General features: G+C 34.3%; 1 protein-coding gene across 1 annotated transcript in view; it reads right to left on the reverse strand.

Moving 5' to 3' along the window:
* Positions 1–23,952, reverse strand: part of SANBR (SANT and BTB domain regulator of CSR) — a 66,846-nt gene that overhangs the window by 35,351 nt on the left and 7,543 nt on the right. Inside the window, exons 3-11 of the mRNA XM_024752917.1 lie at positions 19,014–19,200; positions 18,098–18,191; positions 15,600–15,838; positions 12,595–12,653; positions 10,993–11,153; positions 7,883–7,969; positions 6,462–6,572; positions 3,151–3,274; positions 375–527 (exon numbers count right to left, since the gene is read on the reverse strand). Coding sequence (XP_024608685.1) covers positions 375–527; positions 3,151–3,274; positions 6,462–6,572; positions 7,883–7,969; positions 10,993–11,153; positions 12,595–12,653; positions 15,600–15,838; positions 18,098–18,191; positions 19,014–19,200 — 1,215 coding nt within the window. The remainder of the gene's footprint in view (positions 1–374; positions 528–3,150; positions 3,275–6,461; positions 6,573–7,882; positions 7,970–10,992; positions 11,154–12,594; positions 12,654–15,599; positions 15,839–18,097; positions 18,192–19,013; positions 19,201–23,952) is intronic.

The following is a 23,952-nucleotide window of genomic DNA, read 5'->3' on the forward strand; positions in this document are numbered from 1 at the left end:
ACGCACAGCTTGGAGTATTACACAGCAGTTAATATTACACAGAATGATCACCTAATTATATTATTGAGTGAAAAAGGCAAACTAAAGAATAACATGAATAGTCTGATCCTATTTCCAGAATGAAAAACAACATATAGTTTGAGCCTATAAACGTATAAAACAAGGTCTGAAAGGAACTGTGAACAGTGGTTACCTCTAAGAAGAGATGTAGAATGAGGGAGTGGTGTGAAGAGACCATACTTACCTATGCATTGCTTTAAGTCTCTTCTACATGAATGTATATTTACATTTTAAAAACAATAAAAGAGGAAAAGACTTAAATACAAAGTGTTAGTGAGTGCTGTAATTACAAAAGGGCAACATTCAAAATTTACCTTTGTAAGCTGAGTGGGGTCAAACCGAAGAACCTTTTGGTTACAGCAGGGATAGATTCCAGTGCCAACAGAACTTAGCGAACTTCCTGCAGTAGGATAAATCACTGTTTCTGAGTGATACTGACAATGTGAAAACTCTATACACAGAAAAGCCTGAATAAAAGAAATACGTAAAATCAAGTATTATTCCCACAATGAAATTATACATCTCAAAAATACTTCACTCAAGACCACATACTGTATGTTCCATCACATAAAATGCACAGAAAAGGCAAATCTCTAGAGACACAAGGCAGATTTGTGGTTGCCTGGTGTTAAAAGTGAGACAGGGTTGGGGAATGGCAGCAAATGGACATGAGGGATCTTTCTGGGGTGATGGAAATGTACTAAAGTTGGATGGTGGTGATGGTTGCACAACTCTGTAAATTTATTAAAAATCAGTAAATTGTACACTTAAAGTGAGTGATTTTTATGGAACGTAATTATACCTCAGTAAAGCTATTAAAAAACAAAATCAAAAACACTAAGTTCAGATGAGTTAAATTGATCTTGATGTACATCTAATTTTATAATTGGCCAATCACATAAGAGGTTTTCCAATGGAAAAAATTAAATAAAAATTTGCCTCACTTATTCTTTGACATATTTTTTAAGGTAAATACTTAGCATCAGTATTAGTGACAACGATGGAGTAACCTTGAATCACTGGTGAAAATCTTATCGAAGTTTAATTGTAAAATTAATAGTCATGTTTCAGATACATTTATAAGCTGGTAAGATAATTTAAAGAAAATAAAAAGATCCTGAACACAAAAGCAAGAAAGGATAGTCTATAATTCAGAATTCTTAGTTGTTAGTTCTAATTATGATTTTCAAATAATAGATTTTAATTAAAATTTTCTGCATCTGATAAAAGCTATAAGGTGTACACTCAAAGTATTGTGCATACAAACTATTTTATGAGTTTATGAACTCTCCATAGTAAAATATTAAATATTATAAATCAAGACTTAATTTCCTATGAAGAAGAGAAAAAAATCCTTCAAATTTTCTGCATTCTGACATGCTAAACAAGTCAGGTTTTAGAAGCCTGATATCCTTGATTATAAGCGACACTCCATTGTGGGGAGGACCACTACACAGCTATTAAGTTAAAAAAAACCAACAACACACCAAAAAACTAACCTGACAATATCAAGTGCTAGTGAAGATGTGGGGTAATTGGAACTCCCATACATAGCTGGAAGGAATGCAAAGTGGTTCAGGGACTTTGGGAAACTGTTAGGCATGGTAAATGTTAAGCTTACATTTACCATCAATCCAGCGATCCTACTTCTAGGTAACTACCCAAGAGAAACATATTCACATGAAAGCCTGTAAGGGAATCTTTATAGATGCTTTCTTCATAATGGCCCCAAACTAGAAACACCTACAGTCCTTTGCTGGTAAGTGAATAAACATACTGGGATATATTCATATGATGGACTACTACCTAAGGCTAAAAAGGAACAAATTGATAGATACAAAAATGTGAATAAATTTCAAATCCATTTTCCTAAGTAAAAGAAGCTAGACTCAAAAAGCTAAAACTGGGCTTCCCTGGTGGCGCAGTAGTTGAGAGTCCGCCTGCTGATGCAGGGGACATGGGTTTGTGCCCCGGTCTGGGAAGATCCCACATGCCGCGGAGCAGCTGGGCCCGTGAGCCATGGCCGCTGAGACTGCGTGTCCGGAGCCCGGGCTCCGCAACAGGAGAGGCCACAACAGTGAGAGGGCCGCGTACCGCAAAAATAAATAAATAAATAAAAGCTAAAGCTGTATGATTCTATTTATATGACATTCTGGAAAAGTCAAAACTATAGAGACAGTAAACAGAACAGTGGTTGTCAGAGCCTGGGGTGGAAGAAGGAATTGACTAAAAACGGGCATGAGGGAATTTTTTAGGCTGACAGAAGTGGTCTATGCTTTGATTGTGATGGTAGTTACATGACTGTATGAGTTTGTCAAACCTCACAAAAGGATAAATTTTACTGTATGTAAATTATACTTCAATAAACCAAGGTTTTAAAAATTGTGGGGACATAGGGAGTCCACTGCTCTTCCTTCCTTCTACTGAAAATAATTACCCAAGTGAGAGAGGAAAAGAACTGGGGGCTGGGAGACCTGAGGGATTCAAAAAAATTTTATGTAGAACACTCTGGATTTATACATAAGACTAATTTGGAATGACTGTGACCAATAAAGATCTATTTATTCTAGAAAAGGATTTATTATAGGTACCTTCAAATAGCAAGCTTTCTTGTGCTTTTATGATAGACTTCATTTAGAAGAAAATGAACAAAACCTTTCTGGTAACACAATTATTTTAACAAGAAGGGCACATCTCATTAGTATCCTATCTGCAAGGGTGTTTCTGAATTTCTAAAGAAATTTATGGACTAACAGAGAAACAGTTTGGCTGTAAATAATGAAAGGCAGTGAGAATTCTGTTATCTTTTTTCCATTGAAAAAAATGTATTTGATCACTTAAAACCTGTTGGTTTTATAAAAATTCATTAAGTCATTGATTGTTTCAGCAATGGAAATAAAATAGAGGAAGAACCATAGTATGAGAAATGAAGTCAGATGCAAGCAATGTTTAATAGCACCATCGTTTTGACACTAGTTTCTTAAAAAGATGTCAGATATTGTACAAACACACCCTAATTAAACAGCATATATCAAAAGAGCCTGCTCTCAATGTTTGCAGAGCAGGATATTAAAAAAAGACAAAACTCACCTGATAACATCTTGAACAAGTTAGCCAGTTGACTGTTCCCCACAAGCGCCAATATACATCTCTCCAAGATTTTAATTCTTCAGAAAGACTATTCAAATACTCATGAACATCCCAAGTCTTATCTCTGGGGAAAAGAGCTTCAGTTGTTATATTATTTTACACACAAGCAATATAAACAATTTAGTTCAAACAAATATCTTAAAATCTGTGACATATTTCCAAGAACGTTCCCCAAAAGATGGCTGTGGAATGGACTACACTGAATGGTAGGTAAAATTTCATTTGGGAGTTTGTTTATTCTTTTTTTTTCCTGTGGACAACAGAAAAAGTTGTGACAGACTGAATGCCAAATTATTTTACTATGCTAGATAAAGCATTATAAATTAAATATAGTTTGAGCAGGCTCACAGTTGGAACTTAGGATTATGTTGCTAAATGGAACCTTTTATTCTAATTGTACATACTATAAAATAATTATTAATTATTGGTGATTCTAAACATTCCATTAATGTATTAGTTCTTTATATTATTTTCACAAGGCATTTTCTAGTAGTTGAGTAATAAAGTAATGAAAAATCAGGTCTTGGTAATAACACATTTGTAAGTTATGTGATATAAACTTATAAAAAAACAGGCAAGGCTTATAACTCCATTTGCTATGGTCATATGTAACAGGTTCCTATTATTGTCTAGTCCCCAATCTTTCTGAACTTTTGTTAGTTTTGTCCTTAGTTCAATAAATAACAAAATGCCATCATGTTATTAGAAATTACATCTGTTTTAAAGACATTTTTGAAAAATGTCATCCACAACTGATTTGCAGGAAAATACTTTGAATAAAACAACAAAACTGAATGTCGAAGTTAATATCCATTTATTCACATAGTAATATTAATAGTTATTGCTGTCAAAATGGAAGTAATTTTCAAAAGGTAAATCAAGTCTCAAGATAAAAAAGTATAAACTTTGATAAAGGAGGCAAGGATATACAATGGAGAAAAGACAGTCTCTTCAATAAGTGGTGCTGGGAAAACTGGACAGCTACATGTGAAAGAATGAAATTAGAACACTCCCTAACACCATACACAAAAATAAACTCAAAATGGATTAAAGACCTAAATGTAAGACCAGACACTATAAAATTCTTACAGGAAAGCATAGGAAGAACACTCTTTGACATAAATCACAGCGAGATCTTTTTTGATCGACCTCCTAGAGTAATGGAAATAAAAACAAAAATAAACAAATGGGACCTAATGAAACCTCAAAGCTTTTGCACAGCAAAGGAAACCATAAACAAGACGAAAAGACAACCCTCAGAATGGGAGAAAATATTTGCAAACGAATCAACGGACAAAGGATTAATCTCCAAAATATATAAATAGCTCATGCAGCTCAATATTAGAAAAGCAAACAACCCAATCCAAAAATGGGCAGAAGACCTAAACAGACATTTCTCCAAAGAAGACATACAGATTGCCAAAAAGCACATGAAAAGCTCAACATAATAATTAGTGATGCTCAACATCACCAATTATTAGAGAAATGCAAATCAAAACTACAATGAGGTATCACCTCACACCTGTTAGAATGAGCATCATCAGAAAATCTACAAACAACAAATGCTGGAGAGGGTGTGGAGAAAAGGGAACCCTCTTGCACTGTTGGTGGGAATGTAAATTGATAGAGCCACTATGGAGAACAGTATGCAGGTTCCTTTAAAAACTAAAAATAGAATTACCATATGACCCAGCAATCCCACTACTGGGCATATACCCAGAGAAAACCATAATTCAAAAAGACACATGCACCCCAATGTTCATTGCAGCACTATTGACAATAGCCAGGTCATGGAAGCAACCTAAATGCCCATCGACAGACGAATGGATAAAGAAGATGTGGTACATATATACAATGGAATATTACTCAGCCATAAAAAGGAACAAAATTGGGTCATTTGTTGAGACATGGATGGATCTAGAAACTGTCATACAGAGTGAAGTCAGTCAGGAAGAGAAAAACAAATATCGTATATTAACGCATGTATGTGGAACCTAGAAAAATGGTACAGATGAACCGGTTTGCAGGGCAGAAGTTGAGACACAGATGTAGAGAACAAACATATGCACACCAAGGGGAGAAAGCCGCGGGGAGGGTGGGGATGGTGGTGTGATGAATTGGGCGATTGGGGTTAACATGTACACTGATGTGTATAAAATTGATGACGAATAAGAACCTGCTGTATTAAAAAAAAATCCCAAGTGCTTATAATAACTAATGTATATTCCCTTTACTATATGGAGAGAAAAATGAAATATTTTAATGTTGACTGTGCTATTATTAACACTAGGGTCAAATGTCATGTGTTTCTCCGGGTTTCTGTTTTAATGTTTAAAATATGAAATCTAACATTTGTAGGGTTTTTTCTTTAGTAAAAGTACTGTACATTTTTAATATAGGAAAAAAAGCAAACGAAAATCATCCATAATACTATCACTCAAAGGTAAAACCACAGTTAACATTTTAGTGAACATGTTTCTAGTTCTGTTTTATAACCTGTTTTTTTCTTACTTAATTTACCACTAACAATTTTCTGTTTGAGTATATACTCTTTTACATTCTCAAAGGCTGCACATTAAGAATTGATTAGATGTTTTATATAGATATACTATTTTATGGATATATCTTAGTTCACTTAATCATTTGAGTGTTTTTTTTACTTTTTCTTATTTATATAGAGCAATAAATGTCCTTATTAAGTGCTTTCACAAATCAACATTACCTCTCTGAATAAATTCCTAGCAGTAGGATACTGTCAGAGAATATACATATATATTTTAAAGTTTTTGTTATCCTGAGACATTATACCGATTTATAACACTCTCTCCCTACTCCCCAACTCAGGATGAGAACCAGTTTTGAACTTAAAGGGGAATTAAAAAGGACGATGCATTAATGGAATACTGACAAAGTATGAAGAATAAATTACAAAAAATTCCAATTTTAAAGACAATTTGCATCACTCACCAAAATTTATCTGAAAGTAAATTTGGTTGTCTTCTCAAAAACACTTATATAATAGATAACTAAAATGTTAGTGAAAAGAAATCATTTTAATGGCACTGATCAGAATATCTTTCAAGATAAAATAAAGCTTTTACAACAACTTTGTTTTGAAAGTAGCATCTTTCTAAATCAAAGTTGGATCATTGCAGAAAAGATATTATCCTATTCCTTATAAGAGTAGTTTTGCTTTTAATAAATACACTATTAATTCACATTTAAAAAGCTGTATTTTATTTTCACTACACCTTATATGAATGTAGATAATATTTCCATGTTGATCCACATTGATTTTTCCAGGAATGCAAGGAATTCTTCTTTCTGTTTCTTTTGTTAAAAGTTTCTTACACAAACAGCATCTATAACACAAAGATACAATCAAAAAAAACAAACAACCCGATTAAAAAATGGGCAGAGGAACTGAATTGACATTTCTCCAAAGAGGAAATACAGATGGTCAAAAGGCACATGAAAAGATGTTCAACATCTAATCATCAGGGAAATGAAAATCAAGACCACAATGAGATATCACCTCACATCCATCAGAATGGATATCATCAAAAAGAACATAAATAACAAATGTTGGCAAGGATGTGGAGAAAAGGGAACCCCTGTACATTGTTAGTGGGAATGTAAATTCATGCTACCACTGTGGAAACAGTACGGAGGTTTCTCAAAAAACTAAAAATAGAACTACCATATGACCCAGCAATTCTACTCCTGGGTATATATCCAAAAAAACCCCCAAAAAACTAATTTAAAAAGATACATGCACCCCCGCAATGTTCATAGCAGCATTATTTGTAATAGCCAAGATACGTAAGCAACCTAAGTTCCATCAACAGATGAATGGATAAAGAAGATGTGGTATACACACACACACACACACACACACACACACACACACACAGGAATATTACTCAGCCATAAAAAATGAAATTTTGTCATTTGCAGCAACATACATAGACTTGGAGGGCATTATGCTAAGTGAAATAAGTCAGACAGAGAAAGACAAATGCTATATGTTATCACTCATGTGGAATCTAAAAAATACAACAAACTAGTGAATATAACAAAAAGGAAGCAGACTCACAGATACAGAGAACAGACTAGTGGTTACCAGTGGGGAGAGGGTAGGGAGGGGCAAAATAGAGGTGGGGGAGTGGGAGATACAAACTATTGGGTATAAGATAGGCTCAAGGATGTATTGTACAACACAAGGAATATAGCCAATATTGTGTAATAACTGTAAATGGAAAGTAAACTTTAAAAATTGTATAAAAAATTTGGGACTTCCCTGGTGGTCCAGTGGGTAAGACTTCACGCTCCCAATGCAGGGGGCCCAGGTTCGATCCCTGGTCAGAGAACTAGATCTCGCAGGCATGCCACAACTAAGAGTTCACATGCTGCAACTGAAGAAGTCTGCATGCCACAACTAAAGGATCCTTCATGCTGCAACTAAAGATCCTGTGTGCCACAACTAAGACCGGGTGCAGCCAAAATAAATAAATATTTAAAAAATAAAATAAAAATTGTATTAAAATTTTAAAAATTAAAAAACAACAAAAAAGAAGATACGAAAACATCCAAGAAGAAAATTTCAAATGTAGTAAAATTAAAGAATTTAGCTGCATTATATAGCATACCAAAGAAAACCATATCACTGTACCTGTATAATGTTGCTGCATTATTCTGAGAATCTGGATTCAAGTATTCTGGATCAAACAGTCTCTCAATCTTCTTACAAAAAAGTTTACTATTAAGAACAAATGACCAACAAATTAATTTTTTATATCTACTTTATTAAAGTTACTTGATAGTGATGAAAATAAACACTGACCTATCTGCACATGTAGAAAATAAGACTAATAAATCCTTAGAGAGCCCTTCCTTGGGAATTTATAATAAATATTTAGTGTTCTAAGTAAATAAACCTACTAATGAGAACTGCCTGATCAAGAATCCATTTTCACAAGAAAAATGAGACAGATGGATATCTACCCCTCTTTCAGTCTTTGTTAAGGAATATTCAAGACCGAGGATTTTGGAAAGTTAACAATCCTGGGTCTATCAATAATTTGGTATGTGATCTTTGGCAACTTAACATCTTTGAACCTTATTTTCTCCCTCTATGAAATGGGGTTAGTTATTTCAAATGCATAAGATTTTATGAGGGTTAAATGAGATAGTCTTTTAAAGAGTGCCAGACAGTATTAAACATTCAATAAATGTTAATACTTTATTACTATGCATAATATAATAATGTTCTGCATGAACTTTAAGTCTTCTAAGTATGTCATTAATTCCAAGTGTACACCCTGACTGTCTCCATTTTCTCTCAAGTAATGACTGCTATTAAAGGCCAATCTGGATTTAGGATCCTGATTCCATTTTCAAGTATTTAGCTCTTGGATAATTCCCCTGTGTCTCATTCCCCTTAAGGACTAAACTCTTAGATAATTCCCTGCACTATCAATTTCTCCCACTATAAGGAATCATCCTGATCAGCATATATAAATATAATCTAGTATCTCCCTTCTTTAAAAAAAAATCATTTCTTGAGCCTACCTACCTATAATAGCTACTGCTGAATTTTTCTGCAATCATTCAGAGCAAAACATCTGGAAAAAAGCTGTTTAAATCCAACTGGCCACATTTCTGTTCTCATCTTACCCTACAGGGTAGCAGCATTCCACACATTTGACCACTTAATCACTTTCTCCTTTTTGAAACCCTCTTTCCTTTTGCCTTCCCTTTGACCCCCTGGCTCCTCCTTCTCAGGCTCCTCACTGGCTCCTCCCTTGTTGAACCTCCAAATGTTGGACAGTCTTTATCAATACTCTCTTGCTAACAATTAGAAAATAAAATAAATAAAAATAGCTTTTACAATAGCACCAAAAAATTCAAATGCCTAGGAATACATTTAGTTAAAAAAGGAAAAGTATCTCTCACTAAAAACTATAAAACATTGCTAAAATAAATGGAGGGTTATACCGTGTTCATGAACTGAAAGATTCAATATTATTAAGATGTCTCTTTCCAAATCTACAGGTTGAATATTAACCCTCAAATCTGCAGGGTTGTGTGTGTGTACGAGAGGGAAAGAAGAGAAAATGGGCAGGCTGATTATAAAATTCATATGGAAATGCAAAGTATACAAAATGACCAAGACAGGGCTTCCCTGGTGGTGCAGTGGGTGAGTCTGCCTGCCGATGCAGGGGACACGGGTTTGTGCCCTGGTCTGGGAAGATCCTACATCCCGCGGAGCGGCTAGGCCCCTGAGCCATGGCCGCTGAGCCTGTGCGTCCAGAGCCTGTGCTCCGCAACGGGAGAGGCCACAACAGTGACAAGAAAGGAAGGCAAAGCTGGAGAATTCAGATTACTAGATACCAAAAAACATTAGAAACGTACTGTACTTAAGACAGTGTGCTACTGATAAAAGTACAGACAAAGAAATGAACAGAACAAAATGGAGAATTCAGAAAGAGACCTCACATGTATAGTCTCCTGATCTACAGTAAAGGTGCCACTGCAATTCAGGGGACAGCATATGGTATTGCTAGGAAATCTCATTCACTTCCATGGTTTCAAACCTCACCTACTCTTATATTTCTATTTTAAGCCCTGACCTCTGACCTAAACTTCAGACTTACATATCCGACTATCTCCTTGCCATCCTACCTGTGTGTCCAAGAAGTATATTAAATAATCTTAACAAGACCCAAACCCATCTCCTGATTCCCCTCACCCCAGTCATTGCCCTCTCTATTAATGAAACTAGCACACTTAGTTGCTCAACCTTAAAACCTAGTAATTATCCTAAAATACTTTCTCTCTTCCCACATCATTCCATTTGAAAATCTGTCAAATCTTTCTATTAACATATTCTGAATCCATCTACTTCCTTCAAGCTCCCCTGCCTCCACTCTAGTCCAAAGCCTTTCATCTCTCACTAGACTGCTGCACTAGACTTCTAATAGGTCTTGCTCCTTATATTCTTATAGTCTATTCTCCACACAGAGTAGACTGAGCTCTTAAAAACAAATCAGATCATGCCACTCCTCTGCTTCCATTCCACCTAGAATAAAGTATACACTCCTTGCTATGACTTAAACAGCCCCTAAGTGCTGCTGACCTCATCTCATATCACTCTGCCCCTTTATACTAAGGCCTGTCTTAATAATTTTTAACATAATTCACCACCACAATCTGCTTATATGTGTCTTATTCAGAGTAACCAATTTAATTACTAATTTTTACCTGAGCCACTGGCTCAGGATATATTTTACTTCATTTAAAATAAAATGGAGGGCTTCCCTGGTGGCGCCATGGTTGAGAGTCCGCTTGCCGATGCAGGGGACATGGGTTCGTGCCCCAGTCCGGGAAGATCCCACATGCCGTGGAGCGGCTAGGCCCGTGAGCCATGGCTGCTGAGCCTGCGCGCCCGGAGCCTGTGCTCCACAACGGGAGAGGCCACAACAGTGAGAGGCCCGCGTACCGCAAAAACAATAAAATAAAATGGAAATAGATTTCTAAATATATTCTAAATATAGAATTTTTACTAAAATGAAATAGAAATAATACATTTCTTCTAATAGGAACATTACTTTTAAAATTAAATTTAGGGACTTCCCTGGTGATCCAATGGTTAAGACTCTGTGCTTCCATTGCAGGGGGTGCAGGTTCGATCCATGGTCAGGGGACTAAGACCCACATGCCGTGCGGTGCCACCAAAAGTTTTAAAAAAATAAATAAATTAAATTAAAATTTAAAAATTACCTCCTAAACTTATCTTTCTTGTCCTTTAAATCATCAATTTCACTGTGTGTGAATAGATCAGCTATACGTGTAAGAAGATTTGCATTAATACAATTCATGTTGCATGGGGTAGCTACTATGGCATTCATATTTTTGTGGCAATACTGAATACACTGTTCAACCTAAACAAAAAACACAATAGAAAATGAATATTGAAGATAGTAGCATAAAGGATAATGTCATGTCAATACTTTTCAAAGATAAGATTCATTAAAAGGCTAATCCATGTATTGCTACACAATCACTTAGTTCTGCCTATTTGGGTTAATCTACACTGTTCCAAAGTGGTCTAGCAGGTCAAATTTGTACAAACATAGCTAGAAAAATAATTTTCACACTTCTTAGAATATTTCAAACAATAATGTAATGAACATCTTTCATGACTGTGGCAGATATAAATTTTAGTCCACAAACTCAAGGGTCCAAGATATGTGACTTCCTATAACTAAACTTAGTGATAATTTTAAGCCTCCGTTTCTCTGAGTGGCGGAAACACAATTTCAGTCACTTCAGCGTTTTCTCAGTTGTGTTGTGCTTGCTCTCTGACTACTTTCTTCCCCTTTCTTCACTGTGAGGTGTATTTATTTACTTTTTGAGGTAGATTTGGGTTTTGGGGAAAAACAGCAATGGTTAATTATGCATTCTTCTAAATATTTTGCTATGGCATAAGAATCATCCTTTAGGGCTTAGATTTCAAATATCAAAACTCAGAGACTCTTTTAGTCTCTGCTTTTTTTCTATAACCCTCCCCTGAAGCAATAAATACCAACAACTGAAAGGAGAAGGACTAAGGAGTACAAAGAATACAGGGAACTAATAAAACTTCAAACAAATAAACTTCACATCTGTTAACACAGCAAAGGGGTATTTTGCTCTGCTTAGTTTTACCAGAGGTTAAAAGCAAATATTCATTTAAATGTTAATTTAAACCACAAAAAACATATAAAAAACATTTGAACAATAAAGAAATTTATTAAATAAAAGGAAAAAGAAGAAAAACAAATATACTTAATGTTACAGCTTGATATGTATATATTATGCTTTTATGTTTTATCAACTATTCTTAAACAACAGACATGAGCATGTGGTTTACACATACAAAATTACATTTTTTAGTAGTTGGGTGTTTGTTCTTAATTCGCTGAACTATAAATGAAAGACACAAATAAGTAAAACATGCTTAAACCAATTACTTTAATAGTAAAACAAATGTATTCCAATTAATTTTCATTTAATTTGGTTTCAGAGCAAAATCCCTTTTGGCGTAAAATTAATTCTGTGTAGTTTCACCTAATGCAACAGCTAACTCCTCCCTTGAGGATAAATTGTTTGTTTTATAGGCATCATATACTAATGATACATAGTAGCCTTAACAATAGCCTTCCCAATAGAACAAAGTACCTCCAAACACCAGCAGTTTATTCTAATGAATCACACTCTTGAATTAACAACTACTTCAGGAAGATGTCTTAGAATTTTCTAGATACTTGAAGGAAACATCAAGTTGTACGTTAAATCAAGTATGGGTGAATAGAAGAGCTTGAATCTCTTATTAATACTTACTAATGAATCCATTTTCAAAAATTCTGAAGAAATAAGAATTGAAATGACATTTCCTGGCTCTAAAAAAAAAAGAGAGAAAAATTAAATTCTCCTTTGGATTTGTACCTCAATCTCCTTAGAACAGGCCCTTCTCACCTTAAAAGAGGATGTTACTTTAATAAGAACAATTTAATAAAATTTTACTATGGCTTATATACATGAAAGAAAGAAAATGCAATGTTAAAACTTACAGTATAGAGAAAATGCATAGTAAATTTGCCTTAGAATTAGATTCATACCAAGTAAAAAGACTCCAGCTAAAGATATGATATATGCAAACTCCTCCTTAACTAAACCAGGGAAAAGGATAATTAAAGTTGTGAATATAACTCATCACACAAAAATGACAGTGAAGCTACTTCAAATGTGGTTCAAATGATTGTTATGAACAAGTAATTAATTTAAAAGATTCTGAAAGATAATATAAAATTTACTATTGCAGAAATACAAAATTACTTCCTAAAGGCAGACTTCGGAGGCACAACCAGGGAAAGGGGGATGCCGGCTGATGTTATCTATCATTTTAGTAAAACATCTTCAGTCATCTCCCATGAGGTATATTTTTAAGAAAAAGAAAAAAACTGTGATTTTTACCATTATAGTACTAAGACAATCCTCCTAAATAAAGGACTATGCAGGCAATGATTAAAATAAGTAATCCCAATCTTTCCTTAAGTAACAATTCTAGATTAAAGGTTCTCAAAGAGCAATGGTAAACGGAGGAAGGAGCTGGTGAAAAAGTTCCTCAGGAAAATATAATATAACCCATTCCAATTAAGACACAAGGTCTGGATTATCAGCAATTTAATTAAGCATTTTGGTAGTTTTCCTAGTTAGAATAAAGATTGCTTTTATAAAAGCTTACATTTGTAGCCACTGTTTTAATGTCCAAGATTACAGAGACACCAGTTTTGCACCATTTTTTTAACCTGTACTATGTTCTTAAACATACTAGATCAAACAGTAATTTTTTTCTCTCTAGGTATTTTGATTTTTATTTCACACATACATATCTGCATGGTCTGGAATCTCTGGGCTCTGACTGATTGAAAATTTTGAGTTAGCAATTTTGTAATTTTAAGGACCATTAGAAACCTTTTTTATTAATTTGCTCACAAAAATGTATTAAATTATGAACTTCCTCAGAAGACTTCTTACATACTGTCAGTATAGGTTTATTTACTAACAAGAGTCTAGAAATATTTTGCTACTACAGTAAATTGCAATTCTCATGCACAGAAAGACTTTATTAAACCACCAGTGTGATTTCCTATACAAGTCAATGCCCCAAAAAGATTACTTAGTAATTAGTCTTCTGATCCTCTAGAACACTGGTTCTTAAACTTTTACTCTCAAGACCCCTTTAAAAAAATCTTAAAAACTGAAATTCCTGGAGAGCTTTTGTTTATGTGGGTTATATCTATCAGTATTTACCATATTGGAAATTAAAACAGAAATTTAAAAAAATTCATTTAAAAATAATGAACTAATTACATATTAACATATTTTATGAAAAATAACTATATTTTCCAATAGAAACAAAAAAATAGGTGAAAATAACACTGTTTGACATTTTTTTATAAATCTCTTCAATGTATGACTTAAGGGAAGACAGCTAGATTCTCTTGTATCTGTTTCCACATTGAATTTGTGAGTAGTCTTTCTTAAAGGTTAGTTGCAATGGGAATTGAAATCATATCAATGAACTTTTCCTATTCTGCTATCTCAAATCCACTGATTTATCTTGTACTTTGAGTGGACCTTCAACCCCATGCATGATTTTTTTTAACATCATGCATTGGTCATTAGGAAGATATTGGTTCACTGAGTTACGCAAATCTTCCAAATGTTGAAACATTTCATTGCACAATACACACACACACACAAAATCTCACCAGTCTCATCAGAAACATCTTTAAATATTGAGGAACTGTCAAGTACATGCAAGCAGATACAAGTTTTCCAATACTCTAAGTCTCAATTGAAAGCTTGAATTTTATCATTGGCAACAAATATTGTTAGTTGTTTCCCTTTAGTTGACTGGTTCATTGAATTCATTTTCAAGAAAATATTTGTCTGGGGAGTTCCCTGGTGGCCTACTGGTTAGGATTCTGGGCTTTCACTGTAGTGGCCTGGGTTCAATCCCTGGTCAGGGAACTGAGATCCTGCAAGCTGCATGGTGTGGCCAAAAAAAAAAAAAAAAAAAAGAGAGAGAGAGAGAGAAAGAAAGTATCTGCCAAATGCCTAAGTCTGAATAACCATAACTTGTCAGCCATTCTTCCAAGTAAAAATGGTTTCGTAAAACAGCAGCTAGTTTGCAACTCAAGCAACTGTACAAATGCTTTTCCTTCAGACAGCCATCATACTTTGGTGTGCAGCAGGAATGCACTTCCTGTGTCATTACACAGAATATCAAAACAATGTATACTCAAGAGTCAAGAGTTAATAAAATTAGTAATTTTTACTGCCTCATCAAGGATATTCTTAAGTGAAAATGTTTTTTGTTTTCTTTTTTCCTATGAGCACATGGTGTTGAAGAACACAGTGACCACTAAGACAGTGTGATGCTCCTTCCTTGATGTGTGCTAAAGCTCCAACAGTTTTATCCTCCATTACTTCTGCACCATCTGAACAAATGTCAACACAGAGAGAAAGACAAGCAACATACTGGCATTATTAAGCAGATTCTCTTGACCCTGTGGATCCTCTAAAAGGATCTTTAGGACTCCAGTGGTTGGCCACTGTACCATACAGTGAAAATAGCTGATCTAGAGACCTGTCCATTTGCCATAAATTCACTATAATTGGCTTACAAAGGGTGAGGTATCAGTTTCCTAAAAGGTGATTACTAATCTGAGCATAAATACTAATGCTTGAACAATTTTCCACATTTCATGTTTGGCCTGAAGCAACTTCCAGCTGACACAAAAATTGCGCTACAAAATAAGCAATAGATTGTCTTTTACCTAAAGTGGGCATCTCACAACCTTTATTCTCCTTAGTGTTCCTTTTAACATATTTTATCAACCAGTTGAAAATGTGAACGTCACAATGAACTGAAATGTCCACCTCTTCCCAGCGCTGGGCATCCACAGATAAATATTCAGCAAAGTACTTCATTTCTGATATCAAAAGATCTCGTGGGCAAATAAAATCTTCTTTCAAGTTTTTTGCTTCATCACATACATGGATCACCATGTTTGGCCTTCATAAAAAATGTTACACAGAAACGAAATTATTAGAATTTTAGAAAAGGAGCCAATAATATTGACATTTATTGGAAGTATGAGAACAAGATATTTTTCAAGGTTTTAACCACACATCAGTTTTACAGGGTTTGACATTCAGAAGTTTTCATAAGTGTCTTGCTAACCTGATCTGTATCTGAAAATTGACTAATTTTAGTTAAGCTATTGATTTAATAAAACAAATAAAAATATTTTTACTACAGAACTTATAATTTACAGGGCTTTAAATTTATTTTCAAATTATAAGTTAATTATAATGTTTTTAAAAATACCAATTCACAAAGAAAAATTAAATTATGCATTCTAATTCTTGTGAGGAACATAAAACAGCACTTTTACATGGTAACGGGTATGGGATGGAGATATAGATTAAATACTAAAATTTTCTTACTATTAATAAATAGGAAAAACAGGTAAAATTATTCATTGAAGTATCAAAAAATTAGCATAGCTACTTTGTTATTCTTAACAGCAAGAAAGCTTGTTTCTAGGCATTCAATAAATATAAATTAGTAAATGTGGTTAAAAAATTCTTAAGACTACAACATGCTTATTTACACATTTAAAAAACAATTTAAGAATAAGTTTAGATGATGCATCAGAAAGATTGCTTCAAAAATTCTATACTCCTTGAATTTATATGCCCTTGAAAATTACATCACCACAAAAAGAAACACTAGTGTGATCCATAACTGCCTTCATGTCATTAAAAAAGGAAGAGATTAGATAGGAAGTGACAGACTACCCTATAATATGAATTTAATGTGTGTTTAACTGAACTTCAAAAAATTTTAATACAGAGAAATTACATTTGAAACAAAACTGGCTACAGAAAAAGGATTAATAATCAATGCTCTGTCAAAGTCAAAGGAATTTAAGTAACTTTGCAAGTTGTTCTTTCAAAGAAATTGTGGTCAAAATATAAACAGGTAATGGCTGGTATAATGAAGTATGAAATTTCTGTGGCTTTTTGGGCCACAACATGAAATTAGATAATCCTAATTAATTTATCAGATAAATTTTTGTGCCATACCCAAAACCTATCAGTTAAAAATCTATGTGAGGGGGGCTTCCCTGCAGTCCAGTGGTTAAGACTCTGTGCTTCCAATGCAGGGGGAGTGGGTTCAATCCCTGGTCAGGGAACTAAGCCACGTAGTACAGCCGAAAAAAAAAAATCTATGTGAATAAACTAAAATTCACTAAACTATAAAAGGGTGAATTTTTTTATTGTGGTAAATACACATAACATAAAATTTGCTCTTTTTTTTTTTTTTCTGGTACGCGGGCCTCCCACCGATGCGGCTCCCCCTGCCGCGGAGCACAGGCTCCGGATGCGCAGGCCCAGCGACCACAGCCCACGGGCCCATCCACTCCGCGGCATGCGTGACCCTCCCGGGCCAGGGCATGAACCTGCGTCCCCCGCATCGGCAGGCGGACTCCCAACCACTGTGCCACCGGGAAAGCCCCAAAATTTGCCATTTTTAAATGTACAGTTAACTGGCAGTAAGTGCACTCATACTGATGTGCAATTATCACCACCATCCATCTCCAGAACTTTCCAAAAGGATAAATGTTATGGTATGTGAATTATATATCAATAAAGCTGTTATAAAAAACTATCAGAACAGAAAATATACAAAGGAGCTTTTAGAGATGATGAAAATGTTCTTTATCTTCATTGGTTATATGGCTAAAACTCATCAAAGCGAATACTTAAATATGTGCAGTTTATTGTATGTAAAATACACAAAACAATACAAAATTATCAAAACTTGCATTATATTGAAAGATGTATTTTAATTTTTAAATATTTCTACAATGAGTAATTATATTCAAATAGTTCTAAAACGCACATCCAGTTTCTTTAATAAACTTGGAGAACTAATGGCAGAGACTTTTCTTTGGGTTTTAAAATTCACTTTTCAAAATTTTATGTTAATAGATGTTATTTCTAATACTTACAAGATGAAAATGAATTTTTAAAGTGGAAAACTATTGTCCAATTTATAAGTTATATGAATAAGCCATACGTTTACCTATCAAGCAATTGTTTATAGTTCAACACATCAACTACCCTCATTTCAATTATTTCAGCAATTGCATAATGTGAAATTCCTAAATTATGGTAACTGATATATAAAATTAGCAATCATATTTTTATAATTTAAAGTTGATATTCATATTAAAGCTTATCTAGCAAAGAACCAGCCTCCTACCCTTCAGATTCTTCAGTCTTTTCTCCACCATTATGAGTAGTACAATTTTCACTTTCTGAAGAACAATTCCTTGTGGAAGCTATACTATGTCTTCCTTAAATACAGAAACAAACACATACAAAAACAAAGGGGGGAGGTTAGCATTTCTAACTGAGAATGGGTTTTTACTTATTGAATGGTTATACTATAAATTCATGGTTTCCAAGAGTACTTAAAGATGGTACTTTGTCAGGTGCCTTAATATTTCTAAAGGTATATGGAAAAAAACAGTACGAAAAAAGGATCACAAATTGCTAACATTACACTGAAGATTTAAAAAATACTAACATGGTGTGTAGGGATGGGGTCAAATTTTCAAAAGCCTACAATATAGTTTTCTCTTCCTGAAGCAAATTTTTATATCAATACTCTGCTGCTGCTGAAATTAAAATAATTCACTACACTGAAGATTTCTAAAACCAGTTATTATTTCCAATGAAGTTGTGGAAAACATCACTTCTACACTGCTGCTATGTCATCTGAAGCTATTGCTGACTCCAATAGAGGGGAGCTGTAGCAAAGATAACATGAGAGGCAAGCAAGATTCTCCCAGTAAAAAAAAAAAAATTAAGTAAAAGGTACAGGTCAAATCCCTTTAAAATTTACAACATAACATAAATAGGCTAATGGACTGGAGTAGTAAATTTTGATAAAGTAAAAAGCTCTTTTTGGTAATAGTGTTTGACCTGTATGTTAACATCTACACTTTTTTTTTTAAATACAGCAAAGACAAATTTCTAAAGCCCAGGAAAATACTAATAGATTTTTCTATTAATGTTTCTATTAGCCTTTAAATAAAGAAAAGTTGAAGGGAATGCATAATATTTTGTAGAATTGTCATAAGGACAAGCACTGCATTTTGTTTTTAAAACCTTACCTGTTTTAGAAACTGCCTCCTGACCAACTGGAGTCTCCTGAAATTCTCTTTGTGTGCCAAGAAGCGAGGATTTGATATACGTGGCTAAAGTTTCAACAGGACTCTCTCCAGCAGCCATGAGGAGACTACAGTGGTTGTCCACAGGTGAGCTTCCACTGTTCTTCAGTTCATCAAACCTCTTTGCACACTGTAATGACATAAAGGAAGGAAATGCATGTCTGGGGGGTTTTAAATCATTTTTTATAAGTGAATATTAATCTCTTGGGTAACAGCTAGAAAATTTGCGCACATTTCAATACATGAAAGCCTCTGACTTACTTTTTTCTTTTTTAAAATTCTGGGTAGTTCTTAAAAAAAATATGCTTTAACTCAAAGGCATAATGTACTTATGCTTTTGTAGAAAAATGAAGAATGCCTTTATCAACCATATTTCCCCATGGTCTACGTCTATCATCAGTTGATAATTTTAATAATTTAGTTAAAAACTTGGCTTTTATTTTCACACTGAATTTCCACTAGGAACAAGACCAAATTCTAACCTTCAAAGAAAAAAAAAAACAAAAAGTATCTGATTTGTGACACTAGATCTTCTTTATTAAAATAATGAGTCTTTGTTCTTACTAACAGTGAGGTTCACCATGCACAAAATACTGTAGTAACACTTCATGGCCACATATTTGGGCAGTTTGTTCTAGAACAGTGTTTTTCCTTAACCCATTGTTAGTCACAGAATCAATTTAGAAAAGCCCAGATTAGCAACTAAAAAAAAAGAAATAAAATACAATAGATTAGAAAATATCAAGAGTGCATTAAGCATAATAAGGCTAAGTAGTCCTTCACGAAAATGTCATTTCTAAGTGTGTACTACGTCACAACATAAAATGCCTTCTTTAATGTGGGTCTTGGTCAAACAACACTTCTATAGCATTCATGTTTAAATCTCTATCAGTAGCAACGTGGGTGGCAAATTGCATAGCAGACCAAGTAATCTGGGAGGTGCAAAAGGAGAAAAATATATATCACGTATACACGTATATGTTAAGTGAATAATGCATTGGGTATGTCATCATTCATTTATTACACAAAAATTTATCAAGTACCCACTAGATATTAAGCACCATTTTCAAAAAAGATTGTTTACTAATAGTACTATAGTACTATTACTACAAAGAAATCCCTATTCAAGGCTTAGTCCTTTGAAAATGCATTTAAAAGACACGTAAGTGTAGGACTTCCCTGGCGGTCCAGTGGTTAAGACTCCATGCTTCCACTGTAGGAGGCATGGGTTTGATCCCTGGTCAGGGAACTAAGATCCCACATGCTCCATGGTACAGCCAAAAGAATAAACAAAAACAAAACAAAAATATACATAAGTTTAGACTAAAATATTATACTCAGTATGTATGCCCACCTCTTTAAGCAAAGTCTTAAAATTAAATAAAAATAATTAATATGAGAAACAGAAAATATTTTTGTATGAGGACTGAAAAAAGCAGTGATGAAGGCCTGGCAAAGAAAAAAAATGCTGTAATGATTAGAAGAATGTACAGGTTCACAGGTACATCTATAGGATAAAGAATATAAGTGATTTAACTGAATCCATTTTTCCTACAAAATGAGTTTATTTTTTGTAACAGTGAAAGTGGTTAGGTAGGCTTTTTTAAATATAAATTTATTTTATTTATTTTTTATTTTTGGCTGCATTGGGTCTTTGTTGCTGCTAGCGGGCTTTTCTATATTTGTCTCTAGCAGGGGCTACTCTTCATTGCAGTGCGCAGGCTTCTCATTGCAGTGGCTTCTCTCATTGCGGAGCGCAGGCTCTAGGTGCGCAGGCTCAGAAGTTGTGGCGCACGGGCTTAGTTACTCCGCGGCATGTGGGATCTTCCGAGACCAGGGCTCGAACCCATGTCCCTTGCATTGACAGGCGGATTCTTAACCACTGTGCCACCAGGGAAGCCCTAGGTAGGCTTTTAAACTGTAGATTCTTCTGATATCTTTTAGGTAATTCTTATAGCTATACTGGAAACTGAATGTAGGTTTATCTTATTTAACAAAGCTTACAACAATTTCTAATACTTATGAAATAATAAAATTATGAAACCTGAATATTTGAAATGAACACATGATTGCTTAAACAAAAAGCAAGTGAACTGTGAATAATTTAAAGTACATTGTTAAATCTTCTTTTGTGTTTAAGCAAAAATTACATGATATCTATATGCAAAAGAAAGGTTGGACCCCTTACCTCACACCATATAAGAAAATTAGCTCAAAAGAGATCAAAGACTAAGTATAAGAGCTAAAACTATAAAATTATTAGAAGGCAATATAGGTAAAAATATTCATGACTTGGTTAGGTGACAGTTTCTTAAACACTAGAAACACAAGCAATGAAGAAAAATTAGATATACTAGGCTTCATTAAAATTTAAAACTTTGTACTTCAAAGGACACCATCAGGGAAATGAAAAGACAGTCCACAAAATAGGAGAAAATATTTGCCAATCACATATCTGACAAGGGACTTGTATCTAGAATACATAAAGAACTCTTACCATTCAATGATAAAAAGACAACGCAATTGAAAAATGGGCAAAGGATATGAATAGACATTTCTCCAAAGAAGCTCTATAAATGGCCTATAAGCACATTAAAAGATGGTCAACATCATTAGCCATTAGGAAAATGCAAATCAAAATCATGAGTTAACACTTCACACACACTAGGATGGCCATAATAAAAAAGACATAATAAAAGTGTTGGCAAGGATGTGGAGAAATTGGAACCCTCATACATTGCTGGTGAAAATGTAAAATGGTATAGTCACTTTGGAAAAATTAGATACATTATCTTAGCTAAGGTAAATGCTTATCTAGAAAATTTTAATTCATCCTTTCTCCACTTCCAAAATACCAACAGGTCAACTTCAAAATGAAAAAAAAAAATCTGGAGATTAAGAGAACATTCAAGAAACTTTAAAAATATATAATTTTGGGGACTTCCCTGGTGGTCCAGTGGTAAAGAATCCGCCTTCCAATGCAGGGGATGCGGGTTTGATCCCTGGTCAGGGAACTAAGATCTCACATGCCATGGGGCAACTAAGCTTGCACGTCACAACTACTGAGCTCGCGCACCTCAACTAGAGAGCCTGCATGCCACAAACCATAGAGCCCACGCACCCTGGAGTCTGCGTGTCACAACTAGAGAAGGGAAAACCCACACGCCGCAACGAAAAGATCTCATATGCCTCAACAAAGACCCCGCGTGCTGCAACTAAGACCTGACAGAGCCAAAAATAAATTAAATAAATAATAAATAAACCTTAAAAAAAATATATATATAGTTTCTTTTTGTCCACCAGATAATAAAACAGTATTGAAAATAAGTCAGTACGGAACAGTCAATAGGATTAGATAGAGAGATCAATGGATTAGAATGGTAAGTCGAGAAATAGATCTGAAGGTAAAATTTCAAACCAGTAATAAAGAATGGACTATTCAATAAATGTTGAGACAACTAACTAGTCATTAGGAAAAAAGTTAAAACTAAAAAAATTCCAGGGACTTCGCTGGTTGCACAGTGGTTAAGAATCTGCCTGCCAAATGCAGGGGACACAGGTTCGAGCCCTGGTCTGGAAAGATCCCACATGTCGCAGAGCAACTAAGCCCGTGCGCCACAACTACTGAGCCTGTGCTCTAGAGCCTGTGTGCCACAACTACTGAGCCTGCACTCTAGAGCCCATGTGCCACAACTACTGAAGCCCACGTGCCTAGAGCCCATGCTCCGCAACAGGAGAAGCCACGGCAATGAGAAGCCCGCGCACCACAACAAAGAGTAGCACCCACTAGCCACAACTAGAGAAAGCCCGTGTGCAGCAATGAAGACCCAACGCAGCCAAAAAAATAATTAAAAGAAAAAAATTCCAAGTGGAGTCAACATTTAAATGTAAAATAAAAAGCAGTCAGCAAAATATAGGTGATTTTATATTATTCATGGTCTTTAGGTTGAGAAGGTTTCTAAACATGACAAAAAAGGAGAACATCAAAGTAAAAGATTCAAAGATTTTTAACATAAACTTTTAAACGTGTATACAAGAGACTATCATTAATAACTTATAGGCTGAAAAAAAACTGAGAAAAATAAGCTAGATTAAGGGTTAATATATTCAATACATAGAAAACTGTTATTAAACTAGTAAAACAACAAATTTACAAATAGAAAAAGGATATGGAACAATAAAATATAAAACATTCTTCCTTTAGGATTTAAAGAAAGGGAAATGAAAACTGTGATGAGATAACATTAAAATCATATAAATATTTATTTACATATAAATAAGAATTTTGAAAAGACACACAGAGAAATAACACTTGATATATAAAGTGCAAGGATCAGGCACTCAGCTATTTTGACTGGAGTACAACATGGATGACCCTTCCAGTGGACAATATGTAACAAAAGCCTTAAAAATGCACATGCCCTCTAATGAAGCAATTCTACTTCTGAGATTATCCCCTAAGAAAAGAATAAGATATTTGTTACAGTAGTCAAAAGTTGGAAACAATAGCTTAAATATCCAATAAAAGGTTCAATAAATTATGATTTAGCTCAAATAACAGTATACTGTCATCAAATGTAGAACTCTAGCAACTGACACATAAAGATGTTTACAATATGCTAAGTGAAAAACAAAGCAGCAAAGTAGTACATTTGTTACATGCCCACTTTTAAGAATTCATATATGAATAGAAAAGAATCTGGAAGGATATATACAAGGTTTCAACAGCTTACTTTAGGTCGGGTCATATTTATAATTCTGATTTTTCACTTGTTTCCTTGTGTGTGTGTGTTATGTCTGTGTGTGTATTCTTTGAGGATATGTCTTGTTTAGTAATAAGAAATTAATTAAAAATTAACATTGCTGGGCTTCCCTGGTGGCG

Source organism: Neophocaena asiaeorientalis, unplaced genomic scaffold (genome assembly GCF_003031525.2).
Source record: "Neophocaena asiaeorientalis asiaeorientalis breed wild unplaced genomic scaffold, Neophocaena_asiaeorientalis_V1.1 scaffold100, whole genome shotgun sequence".
Classification (NCBI taxonomy): domain Eukaryota; kingdom Metazoa; phylum Chordata; class Mammalia; order Artiodactyla; family Phocoenidae; genus Neophocaena; species Neophocaena asiaeorientalis.